Source organism: Ambystoma mexicanum, chromosome 8 (genome assembly GCF_040938575.1).
Source record: "Ambystoma mexicanum isolate Mex_15411 chromosome 8, UKY_AmexF1_1, whole genome shotgun sequence".
Taxonomy (NCBI): Eukaryota; Metazoa; Chordata; class Amphibia; order Caudata; family Ambystomatidae; genus Ambystoma; species Ambystoma mexicanum.
Window position 1 is genome coordinate 50,829,635 of NC_090929.1, and position 13,822 is coordinate 50,843,456.

A 13,822-nucleotide genomic window follows, 5' to 3' on the forward strand; every position below is an offset into this window, starting at 1 on the left:
CTTTAAAATCCCTTTAATTTCAGTTTCTGAAAGGGCTCACTAATGTGTTCCCTCAGTCACCTTTCCTGGTGCCAGGTTTGGATTTAAACCTTGTTCTGTTTCTTATTGGGGCTCCATTTGAGCCTTTACATTCTTTCCCTTTGAGGCTGTTAACTCTGAAAACTGTTTAGTTGCGGTTATTTCCGCTCGCAGAGTGAGTGAGTTACAGGCACTTTCAGTTAAGCCACCCTTCACTGTATTTCACAAGGATAGGCTTGTCCTTAGAGTTTGTCCTTCTTTTCTTCCGAAGGTAGTGACGGAATTTCATTTTGGCCCAGAAGGTTGTTCTTCCGGCATTCTATCCTCCTCCGCATCCTGGTAAGGAAGAGGAGAGGCTCCATAGGCTTGATCCTAGGAGAGCTTTAAGCTTTTATGTTTCACGCATGTCCCGGGTCAGTGGACGATCAACTCTTTATTGGTTACGCTGGAAAGCGTTTGGGACAAGCTGTGACGAAACGCACTTTGTCTCGCTGGATTATTTTGGCCATCTCGGAGTGTTACCGCTTGGCGGGTAAGGACCCACCGGCTGGCTTGCGGGCCCATTCTACCAGGGGTATGGCTGCATCTACTGCCCTGCAGAGGGGTGTTCCTATTCGCAACATCTGTGATGCTGCCACCTGGGCTTCAGTATATACATTTGTACGTCACTATGCCCTTGATTCCATCCGAGGACAGGATTTGTCCTTTGGCAAGGCGGTCCTTTGCTCTGCTATTTGGCAATTCTAAATTTTGATTCTAAATTTTTTTCCCTCCTCCTTGCTCTGGTACTGCTTTGGGAGTCTGTCATAGATATGGAATACGTCGGAGGACCCAATCCCCTCGAAGAACCAGTTACTTTCTTACCTGGTAACGTTCTTTCGATGGGATGGTCCGACGTATTCCATATCACTCCCTCCCTGCCTTCCCCGCTGCTGAATTTCTTTTGCGATTGCAACTTACGTTCCGCAAGGCTTTGTGTCTGACTAGCAGTTGGCTAATGTCACACGTTCTGGGGGAAAAAACTACAACTGAGGCTACGTGCGTCCTACTTATCACATCGGATGACGTCGGACGTCGGAGGTCCTCGACGACGGCTCATCGATGCAGGATGCAGACGCCAAAGTTTCCGAAGCAGCACAGCTGTGGTGATTACATGTCATAGATATGGAATACGTCGTCGGACCATCCCATCGAAAGAACGTTACCAGGTAAGAAAGTAACTTGTTCATCTCTCTCCTCGGCCGGGGCCTCCCTCTGGCACAGCCTCTTCCCTTCTCAAACTTGAGCAGAACAACGTCTGGTTCCCGAGGCAACTCAAGACCTTACTTTTGGCTTCCACTTCCGCTCCTCTGCTGAAGTTCCTGACCGGGTCACCTGGTTACCCTCTTACCTCAGGCCCAGGCTCCTGCATATCCAGTTACCCTCGCACTGCCTCCGGGGCTCCCCCAGCACTTGGGTCTGTTCCTGCAACCCTGCAGTCCGTCCCTCGGCACTTATGTGCCACCTGCTGGCTGCACTTATTGATTTACCTGCACTTCGCCTCGCCACTTATCCCCTTCTCACACTTGCATAACATTAATGAGACTAGGGCTAGTTAGATTGTTTCAGAGTATGACGCTCTGGCCCCATCCTAAGCATTGTCGTATTGCGTGACTATTGCAAGCTATGGGAGGCAGTTACTCCAATATGAAGCCTGCATGTTTTGCACTAGGGCTTCCCCTTGAGGCAGTCTGCTGGGCAGCCACCTGGACTACTCTTGCAAGCACTATGCCATGGATGTCCACTCGCTCTGATGCAGAGCCTTTTAGCTTTCGGTGCTTTGCAATCTACTGGAGGTATGGAGGAAAGGGTACACTGTAGTGACTATCCGAATTCCTCTTACTTCCACACTTGTAGGCGACTTGAAGGACTGAAGTGTAGGTTACATATGTTGGGCCACAGGGAGAGGTATCCACTGGACACACATGTTGCATTGGTTTCCTTTTTAATCTAAATGCTGCTCAATGTTCCAGTACCATCCAGTGAGTATGGAAGAAAAGGAACTATGGACTGCAAGTACCATATGAATGGGAATAACTTTCTTTACTTGTAGAGGAGCAGCCACATGCCTCTGCCGGAAGCCCTACCACCTGTATGCTAGAAGCCTGAAATTGTGCCTTGCTTGACACACCAGCAGTTGTGACCATTCCGCAGCGAATCTTCGAGAAAAGAGACCCTCTGAGAAACCCCTATTTTCTCCATGGGGCCTGGCATGCTTTCAGATGCTCCCGAATATTCCTAGTCGGGCTGGGAATCCTCGGTAAAAAGGAAAAAATCAGTTTCATTTCTGAACTATTTCTCCTAACAACCAATCACTGAGCACTATCATACTGCCCCTAGCCAATGACTACCCTTCTCTGGCAGCCATCTTCAGATTTTTACCGCAAGTTCAAGTGTTGGGAGACCTTGTGCTTAGCTCTCAAGCTTTTACTGTTTTATCTTGCTTTTTGGAAGAGTTTTACTCAATTTTTTGGTCAATCGTGCACCTGTGCTCCATAGATCAACCTTCCAACTACCACGAACCTGCTTTCTCATTCTACGCCCCTCAAGGGCGAATTTGCATAGTTTCTTCATGGAGGATTCCAGAAGATTCTTCAAGGCCTAAACTGCGTGGATCATGGCAGATAAGAGGGGGAATCCCCCTCTTTTCAAGCTTTGTACCAACTGCGGTCTGCAGAATTTTTATATGGACGATAAACATTCCCAGTGCCTTTACTGCCTGTACCGGACATACAAGGAGGAAGAGTGTGCCATTTGCCGTGAACTTTTGCACACTGTATAGGCGTAGATTGCTGAAGGAGTGGCTGTAGCACTGGGTGGGTCCCAAGCGCATGCCTCTCCCATGCTGAGCGGGCTTCTAAGTCCTTTGAGGGTGCCACTCCCGCGAGGGTCCAACACAAGGCTAAGTACCAAGAGTCCACTGCCACTAGGAGTGCCGTTGCAGCGGGCTACTCGGCAGCCAGAGCGCATCCGACTTCAGTCACCAGTCATTGCTCAGGATCTACGTCCATTAGGAAGTCGCACCATCAAGGCAAACTCAAGGTGTCCCCAGAGACAACCAAGGAGATGGCCAAAGCCAGCCTGCCCTTGCCGGAGAAGGCCAAGGGGGCCAGGCTCCAACCCTCCCCCTAAGGAGAAGACCAAGCAGGACAAGGTATCCACCACAAAGGCCAAGCAGGACAAGGGTCCAGTCCTAAAGTGAAGGCCCAGGTACGCCCAGTGAAGGCTCCACATTCCATGGAGGTAGTGCTGGCATCCGTTTCGAAAGCTGTGGAGGCGGACACGAAGGGTGCACCTCTGGAGGCAAGTTGCTCCCGGCCAGGAGGAAGTCTTCATTCCAGCCCCTTGTGAATACCCCAGAGAAGATGCCAGTCAACTCCCCGAGACTGTCCCCTCTGGACGAGAGGTGGGGTGGTGGTGGTGGTGGTCCTCCTCCAGGGGTCAGATATCTCCTGAGGAGGAGCTAGTCTACTTTCAGACCATCCAAGCCGACGAGGGAAACTTCTGGGTCGCGCTCTATGACGAGGGCACAGACAAAGTTACCCTCGAGGAAGGTGACGGAGGGCCTCAGGACGACTAGGGCCTTGGCTCTCTTCCTGCACCCCAGCTTCCTATTCCCCCTCTGCCTCCTTAGCCCCCTAGACCTCTGTGGGCAGTCTCTACTCTACATACAAAGGATGCCGTTTATGCCGACGTCCCCTCCCATGGCTCTGGTGGCAGCCAACCCTCTGGCAAAGAGAACCTCCAGCCAAGAGGCGCCCACTGCCTTCTTGCCACCTTCTCCTCCGAGGGATGAGACGGATCCTGACGTGACAGTGGGATGGGGGAACCTTCCGTTGCCACCACCCAGATCCTCCCTGCCGGACAAGATGGGATAGTTTCTTGCAATGCTCTCCAGGCCTGAGCTTTTCCCACTCGCGCCGGAGGTGGGCTTCTACCAACGAGGCGAAGAGGCCATCCTTTCAGTCCCAGTCTTGAATGACATTTGGGACGAAGGCCTGTCTCTCATGAAGAACCCTTCTATGGCCCAGCGAAGAGGGACCGTCTAGAGGAGAAATACAGGGTGCTGGATTCTGCGCCCAAGTGCTTGCGGGCCCAACAGTCACCAGACTTGGTCTCTGCAGCGGCCAAGTCGTCGTAGGGCACTTCTTCCTCAGCAGCGTCCACCCCACTGGACAGCGAGGGGAAGAAGTTGGATGCTATGGGACGACTGTGCAGCGACGGCCATCTAGCTATCGTAGAGCGATATGACCAGGAACTGTGGTTCAAGCTCTCCCCTTCTGGACTTGCTCCCTGACGACAAGAGGTCGGCGGCATTGGAGATTCTGCAAGAAGGCGAGGTGACGTTGGACCACGCCATCCGATATTGCCGATGCAGGGTTCCGCCAGATGGACAACTGCGTTTGCCTTTCAGCCAGATGGACAACTGCGTTTGCGTTTGTCATCCAGATGAGGGTTTTGGACATGCCCTTTGACGGAGACTATCTCTTTGGGAAGTCTGTAGATGAGTCTCTACAGGCCATCAAGGCGGACACTGACGGTGCATGCCCTGGGCATGCTATAGCAGCAACGGCCATCCTTTTGATTCCCCCCAGGAGGCAAGTCTCCCTGTTCAAAGGGTTACGGCAGAGCTCCTTCGTACTGCCAGCCCTCCTGCTCCTCTGCCCAGGAGACCAACAGGGGCTGTTCCAAGACTTTCAAGGATGTCGTCCCCAAGGCAGCCCTTCGACATCCAAGCAAGAATGAACTGGCTGTGATGTCAGGCTCCCACCTGTGCTCCCCCCCCCCCAGTGGGAGGCCAGCTGGTGAACTTAATCAGCATGTGGAAGACCATCTCCACTGACATGCTGGATGCTCTCGCCCATGGACACCCTGGAGTTGCCACAGGTGTCCCCAAAGACCACTGGTGGCCCGTCAGAACCATGTCCCTCTGCTGCTGGCGGTTCGGGACATGCTAAAGAAAGGGGCGATGGAGCTCATCCCAAAGCGGCTCTGGAGTGTACTCTAGGTACTTGGGGCTGGAGGCCCATTCTCGACCTCTGACGAAACAAAGTCCCAAATGTTCCGAATGGTCGCTCTTCAACACGTGCGCGGATAGCTGGAAGAGGGAGACTGTCATCGTTGGACCTGGAGGATGCGTACTTCCACATCCCAATTCAGAAGGATACCGCAGGTTTCTGCGCTTCGTCGTTCAGGGGCAGCATTACCAATTCAAGGCCCTTCGGATTGAAGTTGGTGGCAAGGGTCAAGTGCGTGGTGGCGGCACATCGGCAGCAGCAAGGGATACACGTCAACCCTTACTTGGACACCTGGCTCATTTGGGCCAGCTCAAGGAGCGTCACCGTCGACAACACAGCGAGGACCGTCCGTCTACTGACTTGAGGTTCTCAATGAATTATGGAAGTCCTGCTTGGCTACATCGCAGGACGTGCTGTTCCTGGGATCCCGGCTCAAGTGTCATGCCTGGCGTCACCGTCAGAGGGTGGGGGCCATCCTGGGCAAGGTGCAATGGCTGCTCGCTCTGAAGATTGCCACAGTGAGGACCATGAAGTCTCTGCTTGGCATGTCTCAGATTTAACTCTGCCGACTCTGCCGGCTATGGATGTGGCCACTGTAGGGTTTCCTTGATGCCCATTGGATTAAAGGGTCCGGAAGCTTCAGGACAAGATTGCTCTCAATGAGGGGTTCCGTCCGGCAATAAGATGGTGGGGCGTGCGTTCTCATCTGATCGGAGGTGTGGATTTCCAGGCCTCACCACATCACGAGACTGTTGCGACGGACTCCTCACTGGAGGGATCGGGAGCCCACACGGAAGTCTTCACGCCAGAGGCCTGTGGCTGCCGGAGAACATTGCACCTCAAAGTTCTGGAGCTACGGGTGGTGTTTTGGGCCCTCCAATCATTTCTGCCGTCCCTCAAGGGCAAGGTAGTGCGGGTCTTCAGAGACCATACCACCACAATGTTTTAACTCGGGGGGGGGGGGGGGGGGGGGGGGGGGGCACCAGGGGGGCACCAGGTCCCCTGCCCTCTACAAAGAGGTGCAGAACTTGCTGCACTGAGCTGTTGCCCATGGGATGTTTCTTATCCCGTTTCATCTGGCAGGAGTAAAGAACACGGTCGCTGACTCTCTGAGCAGGGAGCTTTGCTCTTGCCACAAGTGCAAACTTTGGCTGGACCTAGTGGAGAACCAGTTCCTCAAATGGGGCAATCCCCAGATCGACTTGTTTGCAACAGCGACAAACGCCAAGTACCAGAGGTTTGCCAGCTGATTTTCCCAGAAGGGGACCATGGGGACTCGTTCTCCTTCTCTTGGGATGGCCTCTTTCTGTATGCGTTGCCATTGTTTGAGTCCTCAATCTACTCGAACCATGTTGGTGCCGGATGATCCTGTGGCTGAGGCAGGTGTGGTACCTGGACCTTCTCAGCACGTCAGCAGCACCACCAGTCAAGCTGCCAGTGGTCACCGACCACCTCGCCTGGGAAGGAGGCGCCATTCTTCACCACGATCTCTGAACCTGAAGGCCTGGCTCCTGCAGCACTAGAATTCCATGGCTACAATCTCTAGGCGGATTGCAAGGAAGTTCTCGCCATGGCTAGAGCATAGTCTACTTTGAAATGCTACAGAAAGTGGGAGATTTACTATTTGGTGTCATTCCCAGAAGATCGACCCACTGAGGGTCAAGGCTCCACAGGTACTTCCATTTTTGCTGTCGTTGGCCAAATCTGGACTGGGCCACGCCTCCACTGTTCCTCTGGTGGCTATCTCCCGCTACACCAGATCCCCAGGATGACCATCCTTGTGGTTGCACCAGTTGCTCAAGGAATTCGTCAAGGGACTATTCTGCTCGTTCCCACCGGTGAAGGCTCCAGCCTCGGCGTGGGAGCTCAATGTGGTGCTTACTAGGCTCGTGGGACCTCTGTTCGAGCCTATGCAGTATGCACCACAAGTTTGTCATGGAAAAACCTTTCTCGTGGCAATCACCTTCACGACGAGTGGGGGATATCCAGGCCCTCTCCTGTAAACCACCTTACTGACTTTCGATGAGGGTGGTGCTGTGGACGCACCCCTCCATGCCCAAAGTGCAGTCACTTTCCTAAACGAGCCCTTGGTGTTGCCTGTGTTTTTCCAACACCTTTGATGCCGGCTGAAGGGTCTTAGCACTTTAGCCACATCCTGCGAGTGCACACGTTGTGGCCTGCTCAGTTTCTGGAAAACCTCTCAGCTCTTTGAACTTTGGTCCTGTGAACCATGGGAATGCCTTGTCCAAAGCTCCCATTTCAAGGTGGCTCTCTGGCTGTATCATCCACTCATCAGAAAACCGACGACTCCCTGGCTGTCCAGAGCCCACTCTACCAGAGCAGTCGCGGCTCCAACAGCGTTCATGTCTGGTGTTCCCCTGCTGGACATTTGCAGGGCTGCAACGTGGAGGTTGACGCACACCTTTGCGAAATTCTACTAAATCGACGGAGTCCAGAGTCGGTAAAGCAGTGCTGCGCAACCTGTTTGCTTGAAGGTGAGCCTGGTGAGGAGGTAAGAGATGCTTATGTTGAGCCTTGCCACTTCCGGTGGTTGTGAATGTGTACTGCTATGTATTTATTCATGAGCATGTGAATCCCTATCGGACCCCATTCTGGAGAAGGAACCAAGTTATTTAAGTAATTGTTGTTCTCCAGCATGGATTCACATGCAAACCCTCCCACCTACCCTTCGGCTATTCTCTTGGTCCTACTGCCACTTTACATGCTAACAAATCTGAAGATGGCTGCCAGAGGGGCTTGGGTAGAGGGCGGTCATTGGCTAGGGGCAGTATGACCCAGAGCTGTGACTGGTTGTCACGAGAGACAGTTCAGAAGTGAAACCGATTTTTCTTTTGCCGAGGATACCCAGCCTGACGGAATAATCATGAGCGTGTGAATCCATGCTAGTCCCATGCTGGCGAACAGTTACAGGTAAGTGTTGTACTCGCGAAGAGATGACAATCTAATGAAAAATCCCCAAAGGAATATGAAAGGGCACGAAAAGGAGCTGGTGACGTCATAAGAGCATGACTCGCAGGGCTGGCTGAAGATGCATGATGATTATAAAAACTAACAGAATATAGTAAACTCATGTGAAGAGCACTGCAGGAAATGCAAGCCGTTCAATAACTGTACAGATGCAGTAACACAAGTAGACTAATCATAAAAGCTGACTGTACTTGGTGGCTCCGCCTACAGTCTATTCACCATTATATAGAAGCTCGACATCGGTTTCATGGATTTTGTAAGTTCGGACTCGACTGTCGCAGCAAGAATTAGCTGAGATCGCGGACATGAATGGTGAAGCTGTCTGGCATCAAAGTTGAAGCAAGCCAAGGCTGGTTATCTATTCAGGCAGTGAACGTGAAAAGCTGAATCGTCCCTTTTTTAGGTGTGTAGGAAGAAAACCAGGCATGCCAAGTTTGTCATTTAAGACATTTAATTGCTGCAAAATGGTCCAAATTGTGGCCTCCTGTCATGTGAGCCAAGGATAAAAGGAGTGAGCATGGAGTCCTAGAACGATCGTGCCTGCACTCCCTTATATTCCCAGAGACCAATACACTGCGAGGCAATCTTCATGGTAGAAGGCATGGGTGAGGAGGTTGTCAAGCCCACCTCCTGGCACATGGGGTATGAGCTTACATGCTGCTAGTGAGCCAAATGTTCCAGACTGGCACAAGCGTGCTAACCAATTGTAGAGGGCCTTACAGCAATGGGCCTTATAGTTTGAGAGCCAATGATATGCCATGTGCCTAATGGTGATGAAGATGACTTGCACGAACGGTAGGCATAAGGTGTCCACCTGACAGTAATCCATTCATCCCCTTATGGAAAGTATACTTGCATGTTCCCCTTGAACGTATTGCAATTCCCTCATAGGTTTTTCTTATTTGCCAAGTAGTATGTCACGAGGAATTTTCACTATATACTTTTTTTAAGATGCTTTGACAGCGTGTGACATCCGTTGTAACTCACTGTTTTAGAAAATTGATGAAAAACGGCAAACTTTGACATCTTCCTGAGCTAGTTCGATTATTTGGTGTTCTGCTTCCCATCCACTGCATGCATGCTACCTAAAGGGCCTTAAGGTCATTATTTTGCCACGTTGGACATTAAATGATTTTTTTAATGTGGAAAAGGGTATGCAAGTCCAGACTGGCATATGTATGGGCAAGAGAATTTTTGTTTCAACCATATGCGTTTTTCTAATGTTCAAACTTTGTAACTAGCCATATGCTAGCCCTATGGCAAAGGTAGCCTTTGCGAAGGGACTTGGGCCACTGGGCTAATTTACATGAGCAGTGTATGTTGCATAACGGGAGCCCACATGCTTATGCTGGAAGTGATGCCTGGGAGCTCCTACTCGCATGCCTCCCATTGCAGCAGTAGTTTGACTTGGTAGGTATAGAATTCTGTTTGTGCTGCATTCCAAATAGTTTACTTCAGGTATTTGGGGAAAAAATATACAGCAACAAACCTTCACTTGCTGGTTTTAACATTGGAGCTAGGTGGCCTAGACCATTTCAGAACTGCACCGGGACTCGTGCTTAATTTTAGGTGACTGTTTTTTAAACCGCTCCTCTTTTCTGTCATTTGGTAACGTGTTATTGATATCCCACTTAACAAGGTCGAGAAGCACTAATGAAGGGAAAGCCACCCAGCAGTAGCTTTTGTTTACTACAGCTGGCTGGCTTTTCCTTCATTTTGAAGCGACCGCAAACAAATAACGTTATTGTGTTGGAAAACGCTGCGGTTTTTCTTTCCAAGTTTCTCAGGCTCCTCCGGCTCGGAGGAGCCTGAGAAACTCAGAAAGAAAAACCGCAGCGTTTTCCAACACAACCGCGTTGTTTCTGCCTGCCGTGGCTATCACTTTGGGTCTCCGGTGCTCCCAGGGGAGCACCGGAGACCCAAAGTGAAAGCCACAGCAGGCAGAAACACAACGCGGTTGTGTTTACATGCCGCGTAGTGTTTCTGCCTACAGCTGATTTCCCATTTGGGGCTCTCGGGCTCCCTGTGGGGGAGCCCGAGAGCCCCAAATGGGAAAGCAGATTCAGGCAGAAACACCGCGGTTGTGTTGGAAAACGCTGCGGTTTTTCAGAGTTTCTCAGGCTCCTCCGAAACTCGGAAAGAAAAACCGCAGCGTTTTCCAACACTAACGTTTGTGGGCGTTTCAAAAGCGACCGCAAACATAAATACAATGTTTTTAAAGCTGCGGTTTTATTTCTAAGTTTTCCGGGCTCGTCCAGCCCGGAAAACTTAGGAAAAAAAAACCCAGCTAGTATTTATTTTTTTAAAAAAAATAAATCGCACTTAACGAGATTCAGCTGCAGCTTTCCTGCTCTGGTCTCCGGTCCCCGTCCTCCGCGTACAGCACTAATGAAGGGAAAGCCACCCAGCGGTAGCTTTTGTTTACTACAGCTGGCTGGCTTTTCCTTCATTAGTGGCGAAAAAGCCAGCACAGGAGGGCATCATATCACAAAATGGATGCGCCCATGTGCTTGCTTTTGCGAATTTTGAGCTTGAATAGCTCAAAATTTTACATAGGAAGTTTTAAAAAAGAGAATGCTAGTATTTTTTTTTGTTGCCTATTTGTTAAATAACATTTTTTACTAGACCATGCCTTTAAGTTTTTGAAAAATGCGCATCATCGGGAAATGGGATAGAATGTTCTTTTTATTGTGGATTGACTGGGTATGATTTGGGCAGATCTTACTGGAGCCCCACCTGTGATTCCTCAAGGCTGCTGCAGTTAGCGCCCACATTTCCTGTCTCCCAGCAGGGTTATGGGGGGGAAGGGAGAGGGTAGTGTTCTCACAAAGCTGTTACTAGTGCCCTCTACAACACCTTGGGCTATATGTGCAATGTATATAATTGTGTAGGGTGCCTGCAGTCTTTTATGGAGTTATGTGCTTGTGTATTCCTTTAATTGCACCGTGGCAGATTCGACTGTACCGCAAGGAAAGTTGGGACTTGGCCAGACTGCATCGGCCATCCTCTCCAGTTCCTTTTCTTGGGTTTATCAAATGTTTGTTCTGTGAAAGGCAAATGTCCCAGCATGGCTTTTTGGATGTGGTTGTCGGGTTTTCCCTCTTCAGAGCAAGCAACTTGTTTTTGTTGTCGGCCTCATTTCAGTTTGATGCCCACATCTCTAGCAATCTATACCCCTTCTCATTATGCCCCAACCCAGAATGGGGTGGTAATCAATCTGCAAACAATATTTTTTACCGCTGGCAGACACGGAGGCCTGGACTATCTTTCGCCAGTTTACCACCGAAATGCAGTTCTGAGCTGTAAGCACAGTAGTAAAGCGTGTATGAGGCATACTGTTTAAATATTGACATTCTAAACGCTAATGTTTTGGCCTTGGCTGATTGGACTTGCTAAACATGGATGGAAGTTTTCCCGTGCTTGTTTTGCTGTAGTTTAGCCATGGCGGGTGCGTGGATGTGGCGCGCATGGGACACCTGCGGCTTCCCTCTTGTTGCCTTGAACCTCTAGGAGTAGGAGGCTCGGGCGTGGGGGCATTTTAAGGTTAATCTGGGTGTGCAGCTTGAATGTAATCACATGGCAAGCAGGGGCTGCTGATTTGCATGGGATCAGGATGTCAACAGATCTTGAATGGTTATTTCCCCTTCCCTGGGTTGCAACCTTTGTCACTTTAATCTTAAATGTATAACTGTTATTATTGCCTTTTTCTTTCCAGACAGTGGTGGGATGCCAGAGAGACCCTGTGTCCTTACCGGTACGCTGGAAAGCATAGAGTAAGTTTAAAAAATATATATATTGAACAAATCTATGGCACACTTGGTATTTGCCGCTTGGCACCCCAAATGTGAAACCCCTTGACATGTCACCAGGAAAAAGTTCCATCCCGATTGCTTTGTATTTCAGTCATGATACCCTTCTTGGTGATTATGTACCACACTACTCCTGGGCCCCACTGAGTTCATAGCTTGTCCCCACCCACCCTTCGCTCTGCAACCCCTTTAGTTACTCTTGATCCATTCAATAACCTTGTGTGCTTTAGAGCTGCTGCTTTAGTAAAATGCTGCTGGGTAAATTGATTTCATCCATATCCAGTATGGTAAAGGTATGCATAAGATATTGGCAGTCGCAGAATGTCCTCGACTTGAACCTTTGTAAATCCTTCAAGTTATGTATGAATATCCAAATGCTAAGCTTCATGCAATGTGCTAGCCTGGGCCTCAATAGTGTGGAAGCTTTGCTGGAAATGTTGGTCATCCTGCCAGAGGAAATGGAGCATGGGGTGAGTGGCCTTCACTCCCATGTTTCATTGTAACCATATTTACATGCATGAAATCTGACTGCTGCTTAATAAAATCTCCATAAAGAATTGTTCTGTAAGTATGTGCAAATCTATATAAAAGTCCAAATGTCTGTGGCGGGATTGGTTTGTGGCTTGGCGAAGCATTTTTCCTTATAGATTTTCACACACAGCAATCTGCACCCCATTTTGCATAGTTAACCAGTTGGGGATCCTCCAGACAATGCTGGCTCCATGATATTTGGACACCCCATTCCCCGGATTTCAGAAAATCGAAATGTGTTGGTGGGCTTGTGGCCTACTGTCAAAGCCATAAGCACCGGAAAGGGAAACAAAAAATGTTGTTGCTCGACTGGTCCCAACACGAGGAACAAAGCTTTAGGTCTCACAACCACTTCAAGGCCCTAGGATGCACGGTTTCCAAGATAGCTGCACTGCACCAGTGTAAGGCAGAACGACTACCTACAGGATCTTTCATTTTCAATGAGTGATCATATCTGGCTTCAGAACCCGTTCCGAGAGCGGGCACTTTTGCTAGTGGCTAATAAAACGAGATCTGCTTTTGATTACATATGCAGTACAAGGACTAATTTGCTTCTTGAATGTTTTAGGTGGCCTAGGTGGGACTACCTATGCATTTGTGAAGCAGGGACTTTAGTGCACCACTGGCAGTTGATCAGGCCGCAGGGTGTCATTCTAATCGGCGTCTGGTGTCTTGCCTGATATTATGAAGTTGTTCATGTTTTGGTTTTCCTGTATGCCGGGTGTAAAGCAGAAAGGCAGACTTACTCATTTCATTGCATCTAGCATACTGTGAGCAGAAAAGCATATGGTTTGTGTCCTGCTAAGAGGCAGAATTCTTACTGGTTTTTCCTCGTTTGCACCCTCAACTGCTTAAGGCAGTTTACTTCAGCCTGTACTTGTTGTCGTATGCATTTAGCGCTCACAGCAGCAGTGGCTTGTGCGCAGTATTAACTTGCAGCTTTCTCTGTATGCTGTAGTGCCACCGACTTGCGTTGCACGCGAGTGCCCTGGTATGCCTCATCAAAGGCTTAATTGAGTTCCTGATTTGCCCTGTGAATAAAGCTACACGCCGTTTAGTACTTCAGCTTTTTACTCTTGAGATTTGCTCATGAGCAGTTTGTCTCGATCAGAGTTGCACTTTCTTTTAAAGACTGTCATTACGTGTGGTCTTCAGGGCTCTTTTTACTTTAGGCAAATAGTTAGCACCTAGCTAAAGTGTCGCATTGAACTACAGCTATGTGAAGAATAACCTGAGACTGGAGATGGTCCTAGTGGGTTTCCATTTTGGATATTTACACAGCATTGTCTGCCCTTTGCCATGCTAATACCTGGCCTTTTCCCACCCACTACCTGCCACTCTCCGCCCAAACACATCCTCGGATCTTTCATCTAGCTCTATCAAGCAGTAACATCAAACTTTGATGTGCCAGTGTGTTTT

The 13,822-nt window shown here is 49.6% G+C and overlaps 1 protein-coding gene across 3 annotated transcripts in view; it reads left to right on the forward strand.

Moving 5' to 3' along the window:
* FUBP3 (far upstream element binding protein 3) overlaps positions 1–13,822 on the forward strand; it is a 320,256-nt gene that overhangs the window by 182,297 nt on the left and 124,137 nt on the right. For all 3 annotated transcript variants that reach the window (XM_069609266.1, XM_069609265.1, XM_069609264.1), the window contains exon 6: positions 11,779–11,836. In XM_069609266.1, coding sequence (XP_069465367.1) covers positions 11,779–11,836 — 58 coding nt within the window. The remainder of the gene's footprint in view (positions 1–11,778; positions 11,837–13,822) is intronic.